The sequence below is a fragment of the Morus notabilis genome, unplaced genomic scaffold (assembly GCF_000414095.1).
Source record: "Morus notabilis unplaced genomic scaffold, ASM41409v2 Scaffold535, whole genome shotgun sequence".
NCBI classification, from domain to species: Eukaryota; Viridiplantae; Streptophyta; class Magnoliopsida; order Rosales; family Moraceae; genus Morus; species Morus notabilis.
The window spans coordinates 573,022-598,065 of record NW_010367018.1 but is presented as its reverse complement, the minus strand read 5'-3'; the positions used below and the strand labels follow the sequence as shown (position 1 = coordinate 598,065).

Genomic DNA, 25,044 nt, shown 5'->3' with positions numbered 1-25,044 from the left:
CTACCTAGTTTCTTTTTCGTTTCAACATCTGTTGTGCCGAAAGTATTCTTTTTCTATTAATGCTTTCGTTTTTCCTTTTACATATAGATTTCAGCATCTTCTGTTCGACTATTCTCCTTTTTAGTTTTTTCGTACATTTTTTCTTTCTCTTGTCGTCTGCAGGTATTTTGTTGTTAGCTTTAATGGCGTTCTAAGTCTTTTGTCGCTTCTAACTTATAGTGGTCTTGATGACAATTTACATGTAATGTTTTGACGTATATTCTTGTCGTCATATATTTTTGTTGTCGTTTATTAATGTTGTTGTTCATATATAGTTTTGTTGTTGTTTACTAATCTTACTGTGGTTATATTCACTACCGTTCTTGTTATGATCTTTTTTTTACTCTCATATCGCTAATCTTTGTTTGTCGTTTGCATATATGGTATTGTTTTTCATTTTCGGATTCAGAAGGACATCCAATTTAACTGAGCAAACTCTTGAATATATTAGAATTTCTATGCTACCTTTTTAATATTCACTCAATAACACTATTTGAAACCAACTTAATTGCCGACTCTTCAGATCAAACTAATATAAATTTTGAATGGTTACATTTTCACGGTTATCCATAAAAATTTAATAATGCAGTGTAATAAGAATTCAATCTCTAATTGTTATATATTATTTTAATCAACTATATAATTTATTTATTTATTTTGCTCAAGAACTACCTAATTTGTTAGTGGGGCTATTTTATATCATTATTATATAGTACATATATATAATTTGGGGCTCATTTTTATATAATACCAATTTATATATAATTTTTAAATATAAAAAATTTGAACCGGGCCACTAGGCAGGTATTAGTTTTATACATGTCGGATCTATATCATACGGTTAAAATAATAATATTCACTGATGAATAAATATATTATCAGGAGCAACCATTAAAACGACTTATATATACGCATACTAAACTCAACTGAACAAATTACTCCCTTTTCATTAGGGAAATGACCAAATTTATATACTTGGTAGAAGATGTTGCGAAGTAATTGCTCACCAAGTCTTGGTATCTCCGAAACAAATCGTCCATTATTTCTTTACCGAAATGGGCTTCCAACATTGACTCAACCACGGCTCTTATTGACTTCGCCACTCGCTGTCCTCTTGCTTTATATAGTGCTTCAAGTGTGTCATATACGCAATATTCTTCAGTAGAACCACCATCCCAATCTATTGGGAGAGCTTCCAATCTTTCCACAATGAAAGACCCTTCCTTTTCTACCTCCAACTTCAATTCTTCCGGGCACGGAGCATAATACGGCGCGTTAAAGTTGTCAACATTTTCTTCTTTTATTAGACTCTGCAATCATATAGCTTGCCGTGATATCTAAAAATTGTCAAATTAAAAAGCTCAAGTTGCAAAGATAGGACTCAATTTGTACGCTCAGGAATCATGCTAATACTTCTATGTATTGTTCCAATTTTATTGGATATTAATGAAGAGACAAATTTTAATCATAAGGTGAGTTTAAAATGGGTTTAGGACGGACAAAATCAAGAATATATATTGTACCTCGGAAGCCAAGGTCATCAAGGCAAGGGCTAGGAGCTCCCATTGATAGCAGCTATCTTCTGTGGTGGGGTCGGAGGAGTTTCTGCCCATGAAGGACAAGACCATGCGTCCTCCGACTACTATTTCTTCGGAGCGAGACCTCAGAAACAGAAAAAAATCCTCTTGAAATTGCTTTGAGTATGCATCCAACACACACTGTGGACTGCTTTTTGATATGTAAATTTTTCCCTTGTTTAACACCGTTCTGGCGTTGCTTTCCAGGCCTGGGGGAACCTGTACTAGACAGTATCTTATGAGAGTTTCTTGTTAGACGACATCCAGGGATATGTGCGTGCGTGCGTGCGTGTGGTGGAGGCCACCATCAATATAGTTTTCTTGTTTCAGTCTCATGTTTAATATATAGCTCAAATCTATGTAGAAACTCGCCTAATTGATACATGTTCGTCAGTTGCGAATTAATAACGTATGGAATGCTTTGTATTCATAAAAACTATGTGCTACAATTTAGTAAATTTACAGCACGAAGAGAAATTCTCCAAAATGTTATACATAAATACAGACAATACATATATGTATATATGTATATGCATGCGCGCATACGTGCACGATCTAGCATGTTCCTTAATTAGCGGATGTGATCACGGTATGCATTGACTTTCATGCTTTGATTCATTTCATTTGGCCAACAATGTATGTCATTTTCAGTAACCACGTCAACTTTTTTTTCCATCAGTTATCTCCTTCCAACTTTATTTTTGATAATTTACCTCTCAAGTACTGACTATGAATGGTTTTGGCATCATTCACAAGTTGATTAAATTAAGCATATTTTGATAAGCTCTTTATTCTAAGTTCGAATAAGTTAAAAAAGTAGTGGTGAGACAAACCAAGAAAGATGTCCTTTCGAGAGTCTAGTGGGTGGTGGTCACAATTATAGTTTTTTTTTTATTTTTTTTTATTTTTATTTTTATTTTTTTTAACACAAGTTTGGAAAAGGGGTAACTGGTATTAGTATACTCTTTATGGATATTACGATAGGGGTTGTCCGAATGCTAACACGAATGTGTGCTGAGGAGCCTAGCGGCGGGTCTTACTATACCTATCGATGAGGATCGCATTACCTCCTCACCGAGTGATATAACAATTGGGTTATGTGGTGGCGTGGTCTCAACTAAATTAGGTACTGAGCTAGCAGGAAAAAGTTACGAGATTACTCTTCATTTAAACTCGAACTTTTGACCAAAGACCTAATTATCACAATAAATTACCACTAAGACGTCACTAAACCTTGGTATCAAAATTATAGGTTTGTTATAACATGATTGGTGACTAGTATTGACAACTGACAACTACAACGAAAAGATTATTGACCACATACAATCTCTGCACTATAATAAAAGGAAAAGGAGATAAATACTCCTTAAAATGTATGGATCTTAAATTTTCACCCCTTATCTTGATTAATACTTTTGGTCAAAAAATTATATTAATCAAAAGAGTATTGATCAGGAATAAATGATAAAAATCTTAGAATAATAGATTCAAAAAGTGAGTTCACTGATTTTTTCTATAATAAATTGATTGTATCGTACAAATATTCCCCCGACGTTATTCCTTGATAATATGAAAGTGGGGCTTGATTGCTACAGTTTCGAAAACAAGTGAAGCTATAATTTCACTGTACAAGAAATTTTTCATTAAGTTTTGTTCCATTCTAAAACTCAAGGGATGAACATGCTTGCGCTCTACGCACGAGAATTTTCATGTTTAGTCTATAACCCATTTCGAAAAGGTATCAATTAACGACTAATTACTTGGGAAAAATTAATGTATTCAACAAATAAAGAACCATGTCATATAATATATATTGCAAAAATAATTTGCATACCTTCCAAAAAAAAAAAAAAAAATGGTACCTGAGAAAGCCAGTGGAGACTGGAAGAAGAATGCACGAAATGCAAGCTGTTCCTTGCGAACAATCTACCGTAAAAAGACCCCGGCACACCGGAGATAAAGCACGATCTATTAAATCGGATACTGCTGTCTTCCCTTATTCTGTTGTAGAATGCTGGCAACGACGCGAAAATGTTATTGAAGTCGTTGTTGAAAAGGTCGTTTAAGAAGAGTGTGAGCTCCGGTGAAGAGCGGCCAAGGCTGCAGCATTTGGCATGTATGGCTTGGATTATGTCCGACATAACAATCAATGTGTTTGGTCCGGACGAACAACCCAAGTCTGCTATTCCCATGCTCTCCGGAAGGCTTTCCTCCAAACATTTCAGAATGGCTTCCTCGATCACTGGCTTTGCTATGGAGATTATTTTGCTCTAAAACTTAAGGATACACATTAGACATATATATTTCAGCGTTTTATAATTATGTTATAGTACTTGACAGATATAATAATTATCAGCAAAATAATTTTTCTGATCCCTTTCACTAGCTAGTCGCACAGATATATACTCGACGAACACGAAAAGAAGTACAGAAAGATGAAACATTTTAATAAAACAAATTAAATTGGATAATATTGTTGAATTAACAGGTGCACGGTTTATTACGGACTTATATGCAATTGATGATCATCACCGAACTCACATATACACATATATATACACATACACATAGACACACACACACACATATATATATAACGTTCTGACTACTTCTGAATAAAGTATGACACACACGCACACATATAAGTAGTACGTACACATGGAGAATTAAATGCAATATATTTATATTCTGCGCCAATCTGCATGAGGCGCATACTTATGCATGTATTCTAAATAGAAAATTCAATTTTCTATCCTCATGGAACACATATATGTATTTAATTATACATACATATATATACATATGTATATATTCTATAAACTGAATAGTACTGCAGACTTGATAATCTCAACTGAAATGTACATTTTACAACTTAAAAAGGGTATGATCAGTATTACTAACCTGAACCGTTGAGTTTTTGGCATAACTAGTATCGCCAGAGCCCTTGTTCATGTGAAGTACCTGCGCCACTTCCATGATCTCCAAGGTTTAGGTTCTGTTTGAACCTAACTCCTAACAAATGAATCAATATATTATACGTGTGTAAGTGTGTATATATACGCGGACTTCTACTGGATATAGATTAGTTTGATCTATGTCTAGAGATTACTACCAGCTGACCAAAACGCTGATAAAGAGCTCAATAATGGCTCCACTATTTATAAGTAGACACCTGAAGAAGAAGATCCAATTACCAAGAGCCCTAAAAGAAATTATGTCGTCTAAACCCCACATGCCCTTGGGTCCAGTCCAGTTCAACGGTCTAAATTTGTGTTAGAAAAAGGAAAAAGAACACGTTGTTGTAAATTCGTAACTTTTATATATAAAACTTGTGGTTCCAAATGTATTCACTTTTCATGGTTACTAATAATTACTTTTTGAAAAAAAAAAAAATATTCATCATTTAGAGGTCCACAATTAATTTCCACACAACAATTTCCTCAAAGCACTACTTGAGCCCCTAAAAAAAAAAGAGAGGGGGGACGACTATCTTTATGCTGTGTATATCGAGTATGGCCGTACACTAGTATACTTATAGACGCACCAAGAAAAAGAAAAAGGAAAAAAAAAAGAGAAGATATACTTTTAGATAGAAAGTAGAGCCGACAATTCATGTTATGTTCGCGTCATGTCATGTTCTTCAATTAACACTATAACCTCATAACCCATTTAATAATCGTGTCCAAAGATAAGATTTAAACACGACTCGTTAATTAATTGATTAATACGGACACGACCAACTCATTTATTAAGCAGATCATTAAGTGTCAACCTGCAAAACTCGTAGAGTAAATGGGTTATTAAAGGTTGTAATCGTTTACAACCCATCAATCACCTCTATCACATCTTGGGTAAATGGGTTATAACAAGTTTTTGATTAGTTGTAAGAAACTTTTTTTTGTTTTTTTCTCAACTAGTATTAATGTAATATTAAGAAGATTCATACATTTTTTATTCCTTAAGCAGCAGCTTTTCTCATCACTATTATCTTTTCAGCTTCTTCAAATGTTATGTCCAATGTGTGTTGACTGATATCAAACGAGTCTATAAGTGGAGTATAACCGAATTCTTCCTCATGTTCTCCTAGCTCTGCAGATACTTTTTTTTCTCTGTCCTCCTGTTCATTGAGGTACAAATTAGTATATCATTAAGGAAACATTGCAAAAATAAATTCAACATCAATTTGCGTTGTTTCATTACCTCAGAAGCTGGATTGTTTTGTATTTCCTTGAGAAACAGAAGCACATCTTGTTGAATGGTTCTCATAATGTCCATAGAATCTACAACCATTGCCTTTATTTCTTTCAGATCTTCTTTCATGGCTACATGGTTGGCTTCAAAATGTTTTACTTTGTTAAGCAAATTACTTAAATCAATTTTCATCTTGTTCAGTTTTGTTGATGCTGCTGGTGGCATTTCTCTTTGAACTTCATCATGATTTATTTCTCTCAAAATGACCATAACTTGACAGTGTTCCTGCACTTGTAATTTTCAGTTTCAATAATAACATAACTCGACAGGTTATGATCATAACTTGACCATAACTTGATTTTTAAAGTTGTGTCGAGTTATGGATAGAGCTTTACTATACGATAGGTTCCAATTACAGGAAAACAAAAAGTAACGAGCTCATGTTCTTAATTTTTGAATAATGACCTCTTTACAACCTTTTCATTCAAGTGTCAATCTCAAACATAAGCTAAAAGTCTGTCAATCAATATTAACATATTCAAATGAATTAGTGGTTTATCAGTTAGTGATTAACGGATTTACCTTATTCTTTTGTTAATTTTTGACGTCTTTGGTCCATCTTTGATTTCTCGTCTAACGACACCGGTGAGGTTTCTGAGAGTGGCGGACAGAAGAGAGAGAAACGGTGGCAGACGAGAATCTGAGATTGGTGGAGGGATGAGAGAAAGAGATGCAGAGGGAAGAGAGATATTGCGTTATAGGGCCGGAGGAAAGAGAGAGTGGTCGTGGGAGAGCGGCGGAGGGAAGAAACAGTTCGCCAGAGAGCGCTGAAGGGAAGAGACTGATTGTAGGAGAGCGGCAAAGGGAAGAAACAGTTCACCGGAGAGTGCCGAAGAGAAGAGAGAGAGAGAGAGAGAGAGGAGGTCGGTAAGGATAAAAAGCTGACCCAGAAACTCTCGTGGGCTTAAAATCAAACACATAAATGGGGTCTCAGCTTATGAAATACAAAATTCATTAATCATCATCTAAGTCCTGGACAAATGCTGGAAACAACCAACACCGTCAATTTCTCAACTACTAAAATGCAAGAAAACTGAAAATTCCATCAACAATAAATCAAGAAACAAGATTTAAGCTGTACCATCTACCAATTTTTTTTTTTTTTAAAGAAATTATTAAAAAATTCTTTAAGCATATTGTAAGTCATTTCTCGGCCGAAATTCACCGAGATCGCAAGGAAGAGATCTCGCGATGCCGATCTTCGAACTAGATCTCATAGCAACGTTTCCCTGAGTGAGGACGACGTCTGGAGCTAACGAGAACGATGAGATTGCAAGGAAGAGATCTCGCGATGCCGATCTACGAACCAGATCTCACGGCGACGTTTCCTCGAGCGACGACGACGTCCGAAGCGAATGAGAACGACAACGGTCTTTCCACGCGACGATGGCGATGACGACTCGTGCCATGACGACGGCGATGACGACGGCGGAAGGAATGGTCGGAGAGAGGAATGATCGGAAGGCGGCTACGGCACGGTGGATCGGAAGGCGGCGGCAGCGTGGTTGACGGAAGAGATTCAACCAGGCTGGACGAGAGATATGCGGATGGATTGGGAAGAGATGGGTAATAGAGAGATTATGGCAGATGTTGTATAATTTTTTCCTTATTTTTCTGAAAAAGTGAATAACATTTTATTAGGTGGATTTAAAATTACCTTAAAATATAGTAATATGAAATTCACAGATTTTATTTTTTTAGGTTTTAAAAAAGTTTAATAATTATATTAAACATGAGAATACGAATCATTCTCATTTATGAGATACTTCAAACAACTAATAGTATGAGCTTTTTTGGGCTACCATAATCTTATTTATATGATTAGTAAAATAAAAATTATATTTTATTTTTTGATAAAATGCTGAAATTTCTTTTGCAAATATTAAACAAAAAGTTTCAGAACTTGTCTAACTTCCCCCATTTTCTTTGATATCATTATTTTTAAAAAGAAAGTATTACCTGCTTGAAATGCTCAAGAGGTAGAGGGGTAAGTTTAAGTCACTTGACTCGGCACAGTCTTAAAAGTTTAAAGTTATTTTAACAAATATTATTTAAAAGTACATGAATTAGGAGTGTAGGATCAATCCGACTTTGACTAGAAATTTTATAAGATATTTAAAAAAAAACTTTAAAAATATGATGTCTCACCCCTAAAAGAAAAAGGATTGACCCAGCCCGGCCTTAAGTCTAAAATATTTAGGACCGGGTCCGACTGAGTCTGAACCAACAATAACAGACCTTATAGCGACCCGTTTAGCCCAGCTCAAACTTGCAACTCTATGAAGAGGTTTAACTTTTCAACTAAGTCGTGTATATAATATACTTGTTTCTCCCTTATGCATTATATGTTAAAATGATGAACCGTTGGTTGTAGTACAAAAACAATTTAGCATGTATTATAATTTTTTTTCATATTACCCTGTAAGAGTGTGAGGTGTGAGAAGATAAAAAAGCTAAATGGACTAAACTTAAACCATTAGATTTAAGTGAAAAATGAGTTTGAATCATTAGATTAGTGAGGTTTAAGTACAATTTTTTTGTACACTTATTCTTCTTAAGAGGGAAAAATAATAATCTAATGTCGTCTGCATGATGTACACATGCAATTGACATTCATAATATTGCTGAGTCCATTTGACCGTGAAAGGAATCAAATTCGTTACAGCATCATATCACTATCTTCCCTTGATGCATACATATTTATATATATATATATATATATATGTGTGTGTGTGTGTGTGTGTGTATGTGATCATAGAATAAGAATGATATGCACAACTTTTCTTCGTTTCAACTTTCATTATTACGGATCCATTTTATATTATTTAATATTTACAGTTTTAGCATCACATTACAATAATCATCAAATGGTATAATATCTTATTCTCCTATCTCCATTCTTTTATTACAGTGTTGGAATAAAAAATGTTGAAGCATGGAAATCACAAATATGGAATTCAACTCAAATAATTGAAGATGGAGAATTCTATCGATCTCTTTATATGATATTCTTATGTATAGTACTATAAATGAAAGATAAATGTGGAGAGAGACCACATGGCCTAAGAATATTTCTACTTCTACTATATCTATTCTCTCCTGAAATTGAGAATAAGTTTCTAGGGGGCGTTTCATTACCCCCTCCTTTTTTTTTAAAAAAAAAAATTTTAGTTTTTTTTTTTAAATTTTTTTAAGTTTTTTTTTTCTTTTTTTTCCTCCCTCATCTTTTTATTACATTTTTTAACCTTTGATTTTTATATATTTTCAAATTATCTCCTTTAAATACTCTTTTTACGGTTATTTAAAATATTTTTTTTCTAATTACTCTGTTAAATTAATTTATTCTTAAATGTATCCATACATAAACATTTTTTATTTGTGATCCTTATAAATTTCAGTTTCAGTTGCAAAACATTTCGCTCAAATTTTTTTTCTTAATTTTTTCCGTATATTTTACTTCGGGTCTTTTTTTCTTACTTTTGTTTTTATTTCTTTTATCCTTTCTTTTTTCTTCCTCTTTTTTTTTTTTCCAAGCAATTTGTTTAACTGTTGCGTTAAATAAGTTACATGCACGAAGTGTGTGTTTTTGATTAGTATATATATAAGAGTGGAAAAGGAAATTACTGTCAAAACGCACAGTTAGTTTTTTTCCCTTTTTTCCTTTTCTTCATTTTGCTAATTTTTAACCCCTTTCGTTACTTTCTTTCTCTTGCATTACTTTTTTTTTTTTCCTTTTTTGTTTGACTCTATTTGTTTATTATAGTTTGTTATCCTTAAAACTACATAAATCTTTATTTCTTTTTAACTTTATTTTTTTGTGTTTTACTTTTTTGTCCTCTTTCCCCTCTTTTTATTTTTTTTAAGTCTTTTTGTCTGTCATTATATTTAACAAATGACTTTTTTACCTTTTTTCTCTTTATTTCTTTTTTACTGCATTATCTATTTTGCTACAGTCTCTTATTCTCAACACTCGCCTACTTTTTTTTTCCTTTCATTTTCTCTAAATTTGAACTTTATCGTTCTCTTGAAATAATCTCTTTAATTATGATCAACTATGACTGCAATTATGATTATTTGTGTATTAAGTTTTCGCTATCTATTCCTTCCATGGTTGTCCAGTTATTTGTGTGTGTGGATATGTTTCACCTTAATTTGAGTTGCGTATGTAAGAGAAAAGTATTGTAATAAAAAAGTTAAATTTAAAGTTTTGTGAGAGAAAACACTGTAACAATAAAACTTGAGTTGTGAAATGAATAAGGCTTAAATCAAATGTTTACTTGGTTAATTAAATATACAATTTTGACTCTTTAATTAATAAACTATATAGTTTCAGAATGAATCTAACATAATAATGATATGGAAAGGTTTCAAAATAATAACATAATAAAAAAAAGTTATGAGAAAAGAAGTATGAAAATAGAAAAATCAAAGTATGTCACTAATACGTTTCTTTTACTATTTATAATCTCTCATAAAACCCCAGCTCGTTATACTTTACTTGTGCTATATTTAGTCTAAAAATAAAAATTATTAAAGATTATTTGTGCAAATAATCTTTTTTCTTGTTTAATTTCCAAGTAAAATATAGCATATTTTCAAGCCCAGTTTAAAAATATAGCAGATTTTGATTTGAAAGAAGGCACAGTACATAGCATATTGTTTAAGCTCAAGTAGTAAGTAGTATAAAAGCAAAGTAGTATAATTATTTTAGTTAGTTAATAAATAGCATTATTCTTAAAAATTAAAATTTGTTTTTTCTAATTTAATGCTTGTTTTTAGTTCCAACTGAAGTTCTAAAAACCAATTTCAAAAGAAGAAATCTCACACGCGCTCTCTCTCTCTCTCCTCCCTCGCACTCTCTCTCGCAGTCGCGCTCTCTCTCGCTCGTCTCGCAGACGACCAGACTGGATCGAGGTCCTTACTAAGCTAATTTCCACAAAAGATTTTAAACTTTTTTTGAGAATCAGATTCTATAGTAATTTAAGAACTGATTATGCTTTATGCATATATATATATATATATTTGTGTGTGTGTATTTATTTATTTTTAAGGTAACAATTACCAACTAGATAATTAGAAATCAGGTTTTGATTGGGTTTAAAAGCTGGCGTAAGATATAAACAGACAAGCCAATTTAGCGCCACTTCTAGTTCTTACTGTGTGAAAAGCTTTCTCGCTTTCAAGCTCCTACAGAAAGATTCTCTCTCCTTTTCTCATTCTGAAAATTGACTCCCCTAATTATATTTTTGGTTTTCTCGAAAATTCTCTCATGTGGCGGAAATTACGAAGTGAATCTGAGAGCAGGAAGAAGATTGGGAGAATGGAGGTGATTTTAGATAAAAAAGATGCTGCCGATTGGGCATACAGAGGCGAAGGCGCTGCTAATCTTGTTCTCGCTTACACCGGATCCTCTCCCGCTTTTGTACGTATTTTCATTTTGCTTTTTTTTTTTTTTGGTATTTTGAATTATGGCAAAACTGAATATTCATCGAAATTAATTTTGTTTCATTTTGACGCCGTATTGCTAATTTTATTGTGGTACACCATGCAGAATAACTAACCTAGAATAATAATAATAATAATAATAAAGTCTGAGAGAATTTTTTTAAACCATATTTTGATGTTATATTATGTTGGTATTGTAGATTGGGAAAGTACTGCGGATACAGAAGGCTGATAGGAAAGAATTGGAGAGTACAAAGAGCCGTACAGCTTTAACATTGCATGAACGTCTTGTGTGGAAAGACACAGAGGACCTTGTCTCCTCCACCAACAAAGAAGTTGCCTGCCAACTGTTTGTTCAGCACGTTATAAGCCCTTTACTGGGTTCCAAATACGTAGATGCTGGGGTATGTTTGATTCTAATCATTTTTGCTGCTTCTCTTTCAGTAATATCATTATTTGAACACATTACCGGTTTTTCTAGAATTTAAACAAGGCTCCTGTGTGAAAAATTGATAGTTAAAACAAATTTTTTTTGCCGTCCCCATCCCCTTCGTCTATAGAAGAAATCTTGATGTCGACAGACGTAACAGAAAGGACGAGACCCAATTCTAGGTAGTTAAAAAACATTATTGTTGTGGGAGCTGGTATCCCCATTGTTGTTGTACCCAGTCATGTCAGAAATATTTGAAACGATCATATTTGAAACTGAAACGATCATATGAAACCATTTGAAGCGATCATATATGTCCAAATTGGTGAAATGACAATCCATAAAAATTATTCAACAAGCTCTTAGAAGGAATTCCGGGGGGTCAACGTCCCTGAGTGTTTTTCTTTTTTTTTTGGGTGTATGCTAAATTTGAAATTTGGCAGGTGCGCATCCCTGCTTCGAGGGAATTCTTGGAAACGATTGAGACTAATGTAATTTGTCAGCGTCCTGCTTTGCGAGTTGATGCTGCCAAAGTTGACACACATTGGGATTCCGTGCTACTATTATCTGATCATTCTTTATTTCCCAGTGGTAATCACAAAATCAGTCTACTAATACGCATAATGCTTCTGATATCTGATCATTCTCTTATCCTGCGCTTGAAGATTTATTAGTCTCCTTCATACTTTGCACCATCTAGTGATAATTAGATAGTATAGTGGCTTGGACTATGTTTTCTTTTCAATTGCTCCAGCATAAAAGTTCATCGTCTCTTTTTATTCTCTGGGTATGAGGTGAAACTTGTGAAACTTCTGCCCATTAAAATGAAGGAAAAAGTTTAGGAAGTGGGGAAAGAAACTTTGCAAGAATTACTTTATCCTGGGTATAATATTCTAGACGTTGATAGTTTATTCCTCCTTTTCCATTTCAGGTACCCCAGAAGGTGAACCCTGCATATGCGTGGAGATAAAGGTGGTTTTTTTTTTAATTAATTTTTAGGCAGTGGTTTCCCTCTCTCTTTTCCGTTAGGAGTAAACTTTTTTTATTTTTAAAAAAATAATAAAATAAAATCTTTGCTGATGTTTATTCTTATTTTTCAACAATTCCATTGTAGCTTAATTTGCGTGACTTTCTCTTCTATTCCATTTTCGTCATATTTGTTCCGAAACATAGCCCAAATGTGGATTCCTCCCCATCTCAGAGTTTATAGGTGAAGGAAATGCCATTAAACGAAGCGTACCTCGTTACAGGATGCACCAATCCCTCAAGTTGCATGAAGGAGAGGTACTGTTTAACTGCATTTGTTACCTTCAAGTTGTGAAGTATGATTAAGATTTCACTGTGAAGCTGTTGTTTATTACTATGAGTCTTGTACCTCGATTCTTGATGAGATTTCTGTTCAATGATGACAAACCTATTTGCATGTTGTAACTTTAGTACATTTTCTAACTTCTATTGCAGATTTCAGCATTTAGTGACTATGATCCTCTTGACCTGTTCTCTGGATCCAAGGACAAAATACATAAAGCTATCAAAGATCTCTTCTCCAGCCCTCAGAATAATTTTCGTGTATTTTTGGATGGTTCTCTAATATTTGGAGCCTTGGGTGCTACTGCAGACAGTACGAACTTTGTGATTCAAGAAGCATTTGAAGTTGCACTCAAGGGTGTCATATGGGGGGATCAGGGTCTGCGCACAAAGGCTTTTCTGCAGCTTCTTTCTGAGACAATTTATACATCCGGAGTGATGGATAGGCTTCTAAAGGTCCAAGAGCTTGATGATATTGACATAGAGGGGGCTATTCATGCATATTATAACATTATATCCGAGCCTTGCATGGTATGCAGAGACTTGGAGGAAGAAAAAGTGGCCCACAGATATAGTTCTTTGCATTCCATTTCTTTGGATGAAAGCTTGAAGATTGTAAAGAACTTTTTGATAGCTGCAACAGCAAAGGACTGTAGTTTGATGATGAGTTTTAGACTGAGGAAAGAAGGAATTTCAGAATCTTCTTATAATAGTGTGTCCCTGAAATCAACCAACCAAACTTTTGATTACAAGGTAGACTCTCCTTTTATAATGTGCAAGTTTATCATAATTTCAAAGTCATCTAGATGATTTATTATGACCATAAGTACTTAGATAATATCACAATAATGCAGTTTGGTGACTTTGGTCAATTTCTTTCTTTTTTTTTTCCCCTTTCTTTTACAGACAGATTATCACTTAGGAAGTTTTAAATCATAACTTGATTATGGGATTATGTAACTTTGTAAAATGTTAAGAGAACTCTTACTTTAAATGAACACATCTGCTTTTGGCCACCGAATACTTTTTAATTTCAGCTATGACTCATATTTTGCCTCTGTATTCAACATTTTCAATAAAGCGAATGTGCAAAACGTTGGCTGAAATGGTGCCCTGGTAATAAGCTTAAATTTTACTACTTGGATCCTGGGAATTATGGTGCTGAACTTAGTGAATTTACTAAGGTGGTAGTTGAAATTCTTGTAGAAGCCTCTTTTCTTGGCACAATATCTTATTTGAGCAACGTACTTTTGTAGGTATGTTTCATTGACCTGGATTTGAAACCTTTGGGGAAGATGAAAGAATACTATGAAAAAGACAAGAAAATTGTAAGCTGCTACACTCGAATGGTTGAAGCAAAGCAGGAAGCAGCTAAAGCTACGAGTTTAGAGGTTTATGGAAATTCATTGTGAGGTTTAATTCAATGCCATGGAGCACGCATACTGAAAATCTAAATGGTAAATGCAAGTCCCTTGATAAGTCAATCTTTTCCCTATATTGTTGTAATTGGGGTGCAGATGGGGACTGCAATTTTTTAGAGACCTATTTTATTCTTTGTTTCTTTTTAGGGGCGGATGGATAATTGGATATCCTTTGTTTATGTGCATGTTTTACCTTGTCTTTCCTGGTTACTTAGCAGAGTTATTGTTGCCACTTGGACCGTTAGTTTTTTTTGTTTTTTCCCCATTGACAGAGTTATGTTTTTTTTTTCTTTTTTTTAATATGTTGACTTTTGTGGAATATGAATTTATTGCAGTACAGTGCCTTGCATTACAAACATTCATTAATAAAAGGAATTTGTTTTATACAATTGATCATTGCAAGTTTTAGTCTCAGAGTCAAGTCAAATATTATTTGGAGGCGCATGTTTTCAAAATAATATCGAACTCTTTTGGTGCATTTAGCATCATATTAGTTGCACAATTGTAGTGATTCACAACAGCACGTTGCTATATGCATTATCTGCCATATGGTTTCATATGTAGGCTTAAGTTGGTACCTTGCTATCTAAGTTTATGGGAATTCAATGAGAGAGGACGAGAAAATGACGGAACACAACTTTTGGGCCTCTACAGGATAGTGATGTATGAACTACTTCACTGTGATTCCATCCCAAGCCCACATGCACATATTTATTTCTACAGCTGGACTTTCAAGTTAACCATGATACTTACTGAATGCGAAGAAAAAAGAATGACTAAGGTGTTTGACAACTGAGTACGTGTGTGAAAAAATAACTCAATACTAAAAGTTTGTCTCTGGCAGAATAGTTTTTTAACAGAATTTTGGTAGCTTTTAGCTTAATGACGCTCTATAATATTAAAACTATTTAGTGGCAAGGAAATGTGATTATCCTATAATCATCCTTTACTGTACCAGGCGTATGAATTGCTAATTATCTTTATTGGAAAGGAAAATCTCTGATATCAATTTGGTTATAGTTAAGACCTTTATGTTTTCTTCAGTGATAGTGGATAGCTTTGATTATACAACTTCTTTGTGTAAAAACTCCACTTTGTTTCTGGGGCCTGGTTTTGGTGCCTAATGAGCTTAATCTGCATTGATGGCCATGTCTGAAATTCTGAACCACAGGTGGATCACAAGGACAGTATAGGTTTCTCTATCAGCGCACAAAAAGGTTCCTCGGAATAATTCCTTATTGTTTAAGGGGATAATTTTGCTATTAGTGACAAAAACTCATTCAATGATCTTGAAAGTCTTACTCTACTTTGTTTTCATTTAATATATGTTTGTTGCTTTTTCCATTAATAGTTTATGGTTAGTTGATTTTTTAAGTTTTCTTATTACCCTTTAAGAGATTTGAAAGGTAGTTTCGAAGATAACTGAACTGATTAAATTTTGGGCAGTACAACGCAGAATTTCCCACTTGGGTCTGGCGTCTGGAGTCCATATTTGGGACTACACTGATAAAATTCATATTTGGGGAGCATATAACTGAGGATTCGTTGAGCCTCCAGCAGCCCCCTTTCTATCTAGTTGGGAAGGCTGTGCAGTATTATTGGAGCCAACAGCCACGCAGTTTTTGATTAGCCATTACTAGAACAAGTGTTATGGACTCAGATGACACCTTTTTTTTTTTTTGGTCGAATCATAGTAAGACACTTGAGGCACATTTAGTTTGCCGATTCGAGTTTTTAATTCGAGTTAAGATCTGATTTTATGTGAGAGCTTTTTACTGTAAAAAAGTTAGATGTGACTGTTTCTTAAAGCTTTTTACTGTAGCAAAACTCGAATCGGTAAAATAAATGGGGCCTTGGTATAACAATTTCAAAATTAGGACCTGCAGCTCTTACAAGGTGTCTCTCTCTCCCCCTCTATCCTCTCTTGATCTGGACTCTGTAAGACTTCTCAAAGTTGAGTAGGACAAACAGGGATTAAATAGATTGCAGAGGTGGGTCAAGCGTGCCCATTCACCGACCCCACTGAAGGGCATTTACTATCTTATGTCCAATTGACCAAGACATTTGTAAAATTGGTTCATTATCAAATTTTACAAACAGCCGGACCAAAGCCACATTACCATGTCTTAACAAAACCATAATTTGTCAACTGGAAGGATTTTCACTGGGGAGTGGGAGTAACTTGCTGATGTTCTTGTTATTGAATGTGTCAATTTATATATCACTATTGGGAACTTTTTTTACAGATAATTTTTTACAGATAGATAAATAGGTGGGTTACTCAGTGGAGCTATATTTTGGCCTGGAATCTGGAGATAGCATTGAATGTGTTTTTCAGAGCATAGGTGATTCAATCAAGAACCCTTCTGACTGGCATTTAATTCTAGCCACCCACTAACGTGTCACTCCTTTTGGCCTTCAACGAACTTCAGATTGGAACATAGGAAAGAGCATACAAAAATATGCTTTATTAAAACCAAATCAAAACTAGACCAACTTTTCATCTCATAGCTTCTTGTAGTTTGATCTGGTTTTGCCTTGTGGAGTCATATTTTTGTGTCATATTTGTATCAAGAATCATGTCTAAGGTCCAATCTCCCGTACTCCTTTGGATGTGTTTTGGTTTTTACATTTTCTCTGTGGTGCCTTTAATTGCTACTGAATTAAATTTCTGACCTTTTCTCAGCCCATTTCATCATTTTACTGACACACCCCAGTACTTTTTTCAGAGAGAATGTGGTTATAAGAGTACTGAAAGATTTCTGATTCATTTTTGTGTTGCAGAAAACTGTGGTGTCAGTGGAACTGCTCTGCTCAAGGTGCCGACAGAAGGTGATGGCGTTAATTTCGAGGTTAGAAGGGATAACTTCCATTGTGCTTGACCCCTCAAAAAACAAAGTGACGGTGATAGGTGAAGCAGATCCAGTGAGAATCATTAGGAAAGTGAGGAAGTTCAGAAAAACTGCCACAATTGTGAGTATAGGACCTCCAAGGGTGGAAGAGAATAAGGATGAGAGGAAGGATGTCGTTTCTTACCCTTGTAAGAGATGCGATGTCTGGTATGTTGTCGCTGAAGATGCTTACGCCCATTACTGTTCCATTATGTAAGTAATTATAATAAGTTCTTGTATCATGAAATGCTTGGTTTTATTATATCGACTTGTAGTTCATGTATCTTCAACAGACAAAATTATTTCTCTGAAACAGATAAATATGTTTCTATTTGTTGCTTGCTTTATTATACAATAAGTTCTGTACGTTCTTGCTTTATAAAAGGTGAATTGTTTTGAGTGGATTTTGTAATTTGTAATCATTGATTTATTTTTCTGAACAAGAAACATGGCTGAGTAACCATGCAGATCTTTCGATCTTAATTAGGATTTTTTTTAATTCTTGTTTTTGCTAAAAAGTCGTATATGATCCAAGTATTCGTTCTCTGACTTTGCATAAAATAGATATATTATTATTATTCTTATTATTATTATTATTTGATTGCGAAAGTATCAAATATAAAATATAATTGCATCCACGCCGTAGCGTCATAGTCCGTATAATTATGAAACAGTGGGGCATATGAAATATGGAAGTTGGTTTCTCTAATTGAAACTAAACATAACAAAAAGTTGTGTGTGGTTAGTTCAACAAAACACATGATGCGTGTGGATTTCCGACAATTGAATTTTTGGTCAAAATAGATTGGAATCTGATGTGTCAATAAAATCATAAAAATAAGCAAAGGTGGTAAGCATCCTCGTGTTTGCATTTTCAATTCACATCCACATAAAACCTCATCCAACTTTTATGTTTAATTTAAGGAAAAAGACTTGATCAGATGGTTTCGTATTCAATACTTTGTTCACTTTCAGACAGCTATGCATACATTACTTTGTAGACCTTGTGGGTAAACAAACCTTTTCGATAAATCTAATTCTTTTTGTAAAGCTCTTCGAGTAATTTTATATTATATGTTTACCCTTTTTCCAAAACTTTGTATATTTAGCTATTTTGTCCAAACTATATTCTACACTTCTAAATAAATATATGACATTTTGATGATGGGCAAGATAGAATAAATGTGATTGTTTTTTGGTAGAATAATTCTAAACTTCTAAATAAATAATTGTGATTGTTACTATAATATATGGTAACAATATAATCATATCCTAAGCATGACCTAAACTGACTTGCAATAAATAATACAACCATGACCTAATTATATTATTCTTTTAATATTAATAAATTAGGGACACATTCTAAATACGGAGTTTTTTTTTTTTTTTTTTTTTTTTTTTTTTTGAGCAATCCTAAATATGGAGTTACTTCGGTAATCTTAACAAATACCATTAAAAGTGCATAGTAAAAATTTACTCTTGATTCATAACTCTTTAATCAAATAATTATACTAATAAAAAAATATTTATAAAGAACAATAGATAAAAGTCCAAACTAGTAAATTCTCCATTTTTTAAAGAAAAAATTTTTAAATAAAAAAAATGGGAACCATTTTAAAAACGGGGTTTTTTTTTTTTTTTTTTTTTTTTTTTTTTTGAGCAATCCTAAATATGGAGTTACTTCGGTAATCTTAACAAATACCATTAAAAGTGCATAGTAAAAATTTACTCTTGATTCATAACTCTTTAATCAAATAATTATACTAATAAAAAAATATTTATAAAGAACAATAGATAAAAGTCCAAACTAGTAAATTCTCCATTTTTTAAAGAAAAAAATTGCTATTCTTTTTCACTCGTTGTCTTGTAATTTTTTGGCCCAAAAACTGACTTGGGAAGAAGTGAAACCCAATATATGGGGCCCAGCTTCACTAAATTGGGCAAAGTCAGCCGTGTTCTTGAATCACTAACGTAAATGAACCCGAGCTTTACTCTGGTGAGGGAAAATTTCACTTATTTTAGCCTAATTATCTTTTAATATTTTATATTTTTAATAATTTTAAATTAATTATAAAATTGTTTTTTAATACCTTAAAATCTTTTTTAAAATATAAAATGTTAAATTTACCATTCTCATTATTATACTAAAAACTAATAAATTTTAAAAAAAATTTAAAAAAATTTAATTAACCAAAAAATTAATAATAAATTTAACAAAATTCTGAAACTTGATTTTTTTAAATATTTTAAAAAATAAAAATAATGCTTTAAATTAAAAATATTTTTTTTCAAAATTTTGTCTATATTTATTAGTTTTTAATAAAATAATAAGAATAGTAAATTTAAGATTTTACATTTTAAAAAAGACCTCAAAATATTAAAATATCTTTTAAAAGATGCTAATTTAAAATTATTAAAAACACAAAATATTAATAGACATTATACTAAAACACATCCTACTACGGATATGAAATTTTCCCGTAATATAACAACATATTCACGTTGATGATTACACGTAGAAATTTCGAATTCTTGAGATTGTTCTTCTCCAAGAAATCTCAATCTCCACAACCCGACTAAGAACAAGAAAAATCAAGAAAATGTGGTCTTCATCGGAAACGACGACGGTACCTTCCATTAGAACAATCCTTTCGGTCGCCGCCTCGCTCACCGCCTCGGTGGTTCTTCTCCGAAGCGTCGCGGACGATCTAATCCCAGACGCAGCCCGGGAGTTCTTCTTCACGCGCCTTCGCAAGATCTCCTCCCGGTTCTCCTCCGAACTCACCATCGTCCTTGACGAGTTCGACGGCTACGCCGGGAACGAAATGTTCGTGGCGGCGAGCGTTTACTTGGGAAACAAGCTATCCTCCTCAACGCAGAGAATCAAGGTCTTGAAATTGAAGAAAGTTAAGCAATTAGCGGTGAAGGTTGACAAGAACCAAGAACTTGTCGATTTTTTGGACGGCACCGAATTCAAGTGGATTTTGGACTGCTCGCGGAGCGATAAGCCGGTTTTCATTAGCAATGGCGACCATCGCAGTGCGTTCGCGGAGGAGCGACGCTACGAGCTGCGATTCCACAAGAAACACAAAGAAATGGCGCTGAATCGTTATTTGCCGTATGTTTTGGAAAAAGCGAAGCAAATTAAGGAAGAAACTAAGTCGGTGAAGCTTCATACCGTGGATTACAACGGAAAGGACTATTGGGAAGGGATAAACCTCGATCATCCGGCAACGTTCGAGACGATTGCGATGGATTTGGAGACCAAGAAAGCGTTGATCGATGACCTCAACAGGTTCATGGCAAGGAAGGAGTATTAAAGGAGAGTAGGGAAGGTTTGGAAGCGCGGCTATTTGCTGTACGGTCCGCCTGGAACTGGAAAGTCAAGCTTGGTCGCCGCCATGGCCAATTACCTCAAGTTCGACGTTTACGATTTGGATTTGAAAGAGGTCCAATGCAATTCCGATCTGAGAAGGCTGTTGATCGGGACAGGTAATTGCTCCTTATTAGTGATCGAGGACATCGATTGTTCAATCGGTTTGCAAAACAGAAACTCGGAGGACGAGTACAATTCCATCCAGGATGAAAAGGTAATGATCTCTTGCTCAATTTGTGCAAAAGTAGAAATTGAGAATGTCATTTTAAGTCCAATCATCGTGAAACCTTCCATTACAGATTACTCTTTCTGGTCTGTTGAACTTCATTGATGGCTTGTGGTCGAGCTGTGGAGATGAGCGGATTGTAGTGTTCACGACGAATCACAAGGACAAACTTGATCCGGCATTGCTGAGGTTGGGACGAATGGATCTGCATCTCCACATGTCTTACTGCGATTTCAACTGATTCAAGATTTTGGCCAAGAATTACTTGCAGATTAAGGAACATGCCCTGTTTGGAGAGGTTGCAGAGTTACTGAAGAAGGTTAGGGCAACGCCTGCAGAAGTTGGCGGAGAGCTGATGAAGAGCGATGATGCTGATCTTGCACTTCAAGGCCTCATCAACTTCCTCAAAAGCAAGGAAGTTCAATCCTGAGTTTCGATACTCATTGTTTTTTTTTAACTTTTAACTTTAGTACAAAATTCACAAAAGCTCATATGATCAAAAGCAGTTTGGAGAGAACAACGATTTGCCCAGTTCCTACCTATGAGTGAGGATCATAACCAACGAGTTCATAGTCAGCTGACACATATGTATCTATGTTGGTTTTGTTTGGATTGATCTTCAAAATCTGCGTAGCAGAGAATTAGAAATGAAACTCACATCTATATTTGTGTTATTATGTTTTGACTGTTTTTCTACTCACCGGGAAAGGTGTAGGAAGTCTATGAATTTGGTCTTGAAGAGGCCTGATATGAGTTCCTCTCACGTGAGCTTCGCCAATTTTAAGGTTCAGATCACTGGGAATTAGTCCTATACAAGATCATTTGTGTATAAGAAACATTACGGACATGAAGAAATGATAACAAGAGCAGTTATTCCTTGTTTGTGGAATTGCGTACCACAAACATGAGCAATCGTGCATTTCAGTAAAGCATAAGACGCAATGTTTTTTGGAACAGAGAGAAACATGTCAACAAAGGGTTGATGCGTGTGAAGGGATAATTCCCCATTGGCTACACTGAACTGTAACAATTACATTAGTAATAATTTACAAGATGGAACAATAATTTACAAAGGATAGAATAAAAATTAACCAAAACAAGCATCTCCTCACCTCAAGCGTAAGATCTGATAGATTTTGTAATGATAGGATGATCCGCTTATCATCAGAGTTGTTTTTTATCGCATCAATAACATCTGCTAACTGATGAAATCTTTGATTTTGAGATCAGCATCAGCATGCATATTGAGATGAAAGAATAGATCATCACTAATATCAGTGAAAATGTGATTACCTTTTCGTTTGTGGTGCCACTAATGAGCCTAAAGAATTCTGGAAGAACTCCTTCCCAAGAAACTCCCTGTATGTTTGAAGAGATGGAAAGAAATTAGCAACCTCAAAGACATATGGGCCAAAAAAAGAACCATACAAGACTAAGAGACTTGCAAACTTTAGAAAAGGCGTACTAATTGATGATAAGGAAAATTTTCCAATCCAAAAGAATTAAACAAGAAAGGAGATCATTATGAGAACCGACTATCGTGACAAAACAACACTGCAATTACAAAAAGAGCCATTACCTTGGGAAATGATTTGCAAAGATTGAACCGCATCTGGAGAATATCGTATCAAAACTGAACATTACCAATATATATATATATATATATATAATAATAATAATAAATAAATAAATAATAAAAAACATGTAAGGGGAAAATACAATAAACAAAGAGCAAGTTTAAAGCTTTAGTGGTCTATGAGTTGTGATTCAATTTCAATTAATATTAAAAAGTTGCATTTAGCCACGAAAAAGTAAAGAGGCAGAAGTAATTTTAAAGAGTTACATTACCTCACAATCAAATTTTGAGAGAGTACAATTCCCTGGTTCGTCGTGTTTCTTATAGCCACTTGAAATGATTTCTTGAACCAACCCGAAATAGAAATGCTCGTCATGTCTCTCAAATATCATCTTTGGCAGGAAGGTAAAACTCCCTACTTCAAACTTATCAGAACTAGACTCTTCCCCATTGCCACAAGCATGAGGGTTAACCGTAGAAGTTCTCACACGAACATAAGTAGCAAAACTAAATCTAACATTGTTCTCCACAAACGGTTGGGATGAGTACCATGGTTGAAACGATGAGAAATCAATAGAGGGAATGAAGGTATCACAATCAATACTTGTCTCAATTTCAGTAATGTGAATGGCATCACACCGTGGTGCATTGAGAGCTTCCCTGTGCCAAAAAGCCCATAAATAAATAGGCTTAATTTCATAAATATCCCTATGAACTATGTACCTAGTATATCATGCACCGAACTTTAGAAAAGACAATAAATTGGGGTACATCTTTCACTCCTAAATTATACAAGATCATTCAAAAACATCCCTTCCACGAAGATACTTTATAATACTAATGGTATATAGACGTGTCATTAATTAAAACTTTATAAATGCCTCTCAAACTATTAGTTTTTTGTCAACTTGCACAGCGTGTTTATTCATATTAAAAATTCAGAAGCATGCTGAACTAGAGTGCATAGTTGAGGAAAAAAATTATAAAATAAATCCAAATCAGTCTTAACAAAAAAAAGTTCTACGCATACAAATGGAATGGAAAAGCAAAAGCAAAGTTACCTTAAAACCTGGCCACCTCCAATGACAAACACTTTCTCTATGGACTGAGAATAAGGAGGCTGTGCCAAAGATTCCAAAGCTGATGAAATGCTTTCACATATGACAACATTCTCTTCAATGGAATCACCAACTTTTCCGGAGCGACTCAGAACGACATTTAGTCGAGCAGGTAGAGGGCGAAACTGAAGTGGGATACTTTCCCATGTCTTTCTACCCATTACCACGGCGTTCTTCTTCGTGGGGTCTAATGTAGTCGCTGTAAGCTCCTTGAAAAATTTGAGATCAGAAGGCAACTTCCATGGCAGATTTCCTTCCTTCGGCCACCACAACTTGGTACGTTCTCTTCGGGCCAGAATTCATGTCCCCAGCCATGAAGGAAAATCTTGAATTTGCTCTACATTTTAGAGTCGCAGAATCGATATTTGGGTAGTGGGCCTTGAAATACTTTCGAAGAATTTGATTGCGAAGAGTCGGCATCTTTTTTGACCAAAATAGTTTGATAGGAAACATTAGCAAATAGCAATCAACAATCTGATAGGAAACTAGTAATGTCCGAGAAAACGCAACCCGATGAATCGCTGTGGAGGAAACTTGAACAAAATGCTTCCAAAACAGATAGACGACATGTCGTTTTACCATTACAAAGTTTTGCCGGCATGTGATACAATGGGCTTGTCGTTTGCTGATCACGATTTTCTGTAGTTTATGTGAAAACGACAAGCTTGTGCATCAAAATTTACTTCCACTTGTAAAGACGTCTCATTGTCCTTTTACTAGTTTCCCGTCTAAAAATAGGATTAATTATAAATTTCTCCTTGACTTTGTAATACTTTACCCCTTAAACTCTAAAAAGTAAATGTAAATTTGTTTCTTCTAAACTTTATTCTGTTAACAACTTTACTTTGTGTTGTGTGAGAAAATGTGGATGACGCGTGAAAAAATAACAGTGTGACACGTGGCCTTACTTTCTCTCAAAAGGCAACAACCCTCGACGGTGGGGATTCCCTTTCTTTCTGCTGCAAGGGAAGCCCAACCTTCGACGCCGACTCCTCATGACGACGACATGTCGTACCGTCGACCTTACGGCAGGAATCCTTTAGGAAGAAATTAATTGCCAAGAAAGACAACTAAGCTGAGCAAATAGAGACGGCGAGAGGAATGCCCGAAGAGGGAAAAGCCTGACATCGCAAGTTGCGTGTGGAAATGAGAGATGTCTGCAATACAGGCATTAAATGCAAACCCTTAAACCGCCCTACGGGGGACAGAAAAGGGTTACAGGTACGCACAGAGCTGTAATGGGAGACTAATTGGCTGAGTGTACAGTTCGTAAAAGTGATTAGTGGGCTACGGTCTGGGCCTAGAAAGGCAGACCACTTGAGTGCTTTTCTGCCTACAAAGAAAACTCACCCGACGAAGGAAGCTTGACTATAAAAGGGGAGAAGC

The 25,044-nt window shown here is 34.6% G+C and overlaps 2 protein-coding genes and 2 pseudogenes across 6 annotated transcripts; 2 read left to right on the top strand and 2 right to left on the bottom strand.

Moving 5' to 3' along the window:
* Nucleotides 1-833: 833 nt before the first annotated feature.
* Nucleotides 834-5,602, bottom strand: LOC21404769 (jasmonate O-methyltransferase). 2 transcript variants are annotated; one of them, XM_024174534.1, is made up of 5 exons: nt 5,563-5,602; nt 4,518-4,628; nt 3,479-3,886; nt 1,563-1,835; nt 834-1,349 (listed from the first exon to the last, which is right to left on the bottom strand). In XM_024174534.1, the coding sequence occupies exons 2-5, from the start codon at nt 4,590-4,592 to the stop codon at nt 975-977; spliced, it is 1,131 nt and encodes a 376-aa protein (XP_024030302.1). In that variant the 5' UTR covers nt 4,593-4,628; nt 5,563-5,602; the 3' UTR covers nt 834-974. The 2 variants fall into 2 exon arrangements, with proteins under 2 accessions (XP_024030302.1, XP_010110042.1); XM_010111740.2 differs by lacking the exon at nt 5,563-5,602 and having other exon boundaries at nt 4,518-4,728.
* A 5,105-nt stretch (nt 5,603-10,707) lies between these two features.
* LOC21404768 (inositol-pentakisphosphate 2-kinase) lies at nt 10,708-17,703 on the top strand. Of its 4 annotated transcripts, XM_024174507.1 has the most exons (9): nt 10,708-10,781; nt 11,157-11,289; nt 11,513-11,716; nt 12,186-12,333; nt 12,674-12,714; nt 12,916-13,026; nt 13,204-13,803; nt 14,307-14,507; nt 17,256-17,703. In XM_024174507.1, exons 2-8 carry the CDS (start codon nt 11,188-11,190, stop codon nt 14,460-14,462), a joined length of 1,362 nt encoding a protein of 453 aa, XP_024030275.1. In that variant the 5' UTR covers nt 10,708-10,781; nt 11,157-11,187; the 3' UTR covers nt 14,463-14,507; nt 17,256-17,703. The 4 variants fall into 4 exon arrangements, with proteins under 4 accessions (XP_024030275.1, XP_024030272.1, XP_024030273.1 ...); XM_024174504.1 differs by lacking the exon at nt 10,708-10,781 and having other exon boundaries at nt 10,802-11,289; XM_024174505.1 differs by lacking the exons at nt 10,708-10,781; nt 17,256-17,703 and adding an exon at nt 15,918-15,987 and having other exon boundaries at nt 10,802-11,289.
* A 2,238-nt stretch (nt 17,704-19,941) lies between these two features.
* LOC21404766 lies at nt 19,942-21,445 on the top strand (annotated as a pseudogene).
* Nucleotides 21,308-24,749, bottom strand: LOC21404765 (annotated as a pseudogene).
* Nucleotides 24,750-25,044: the final 295 nt, after the last annotated feature.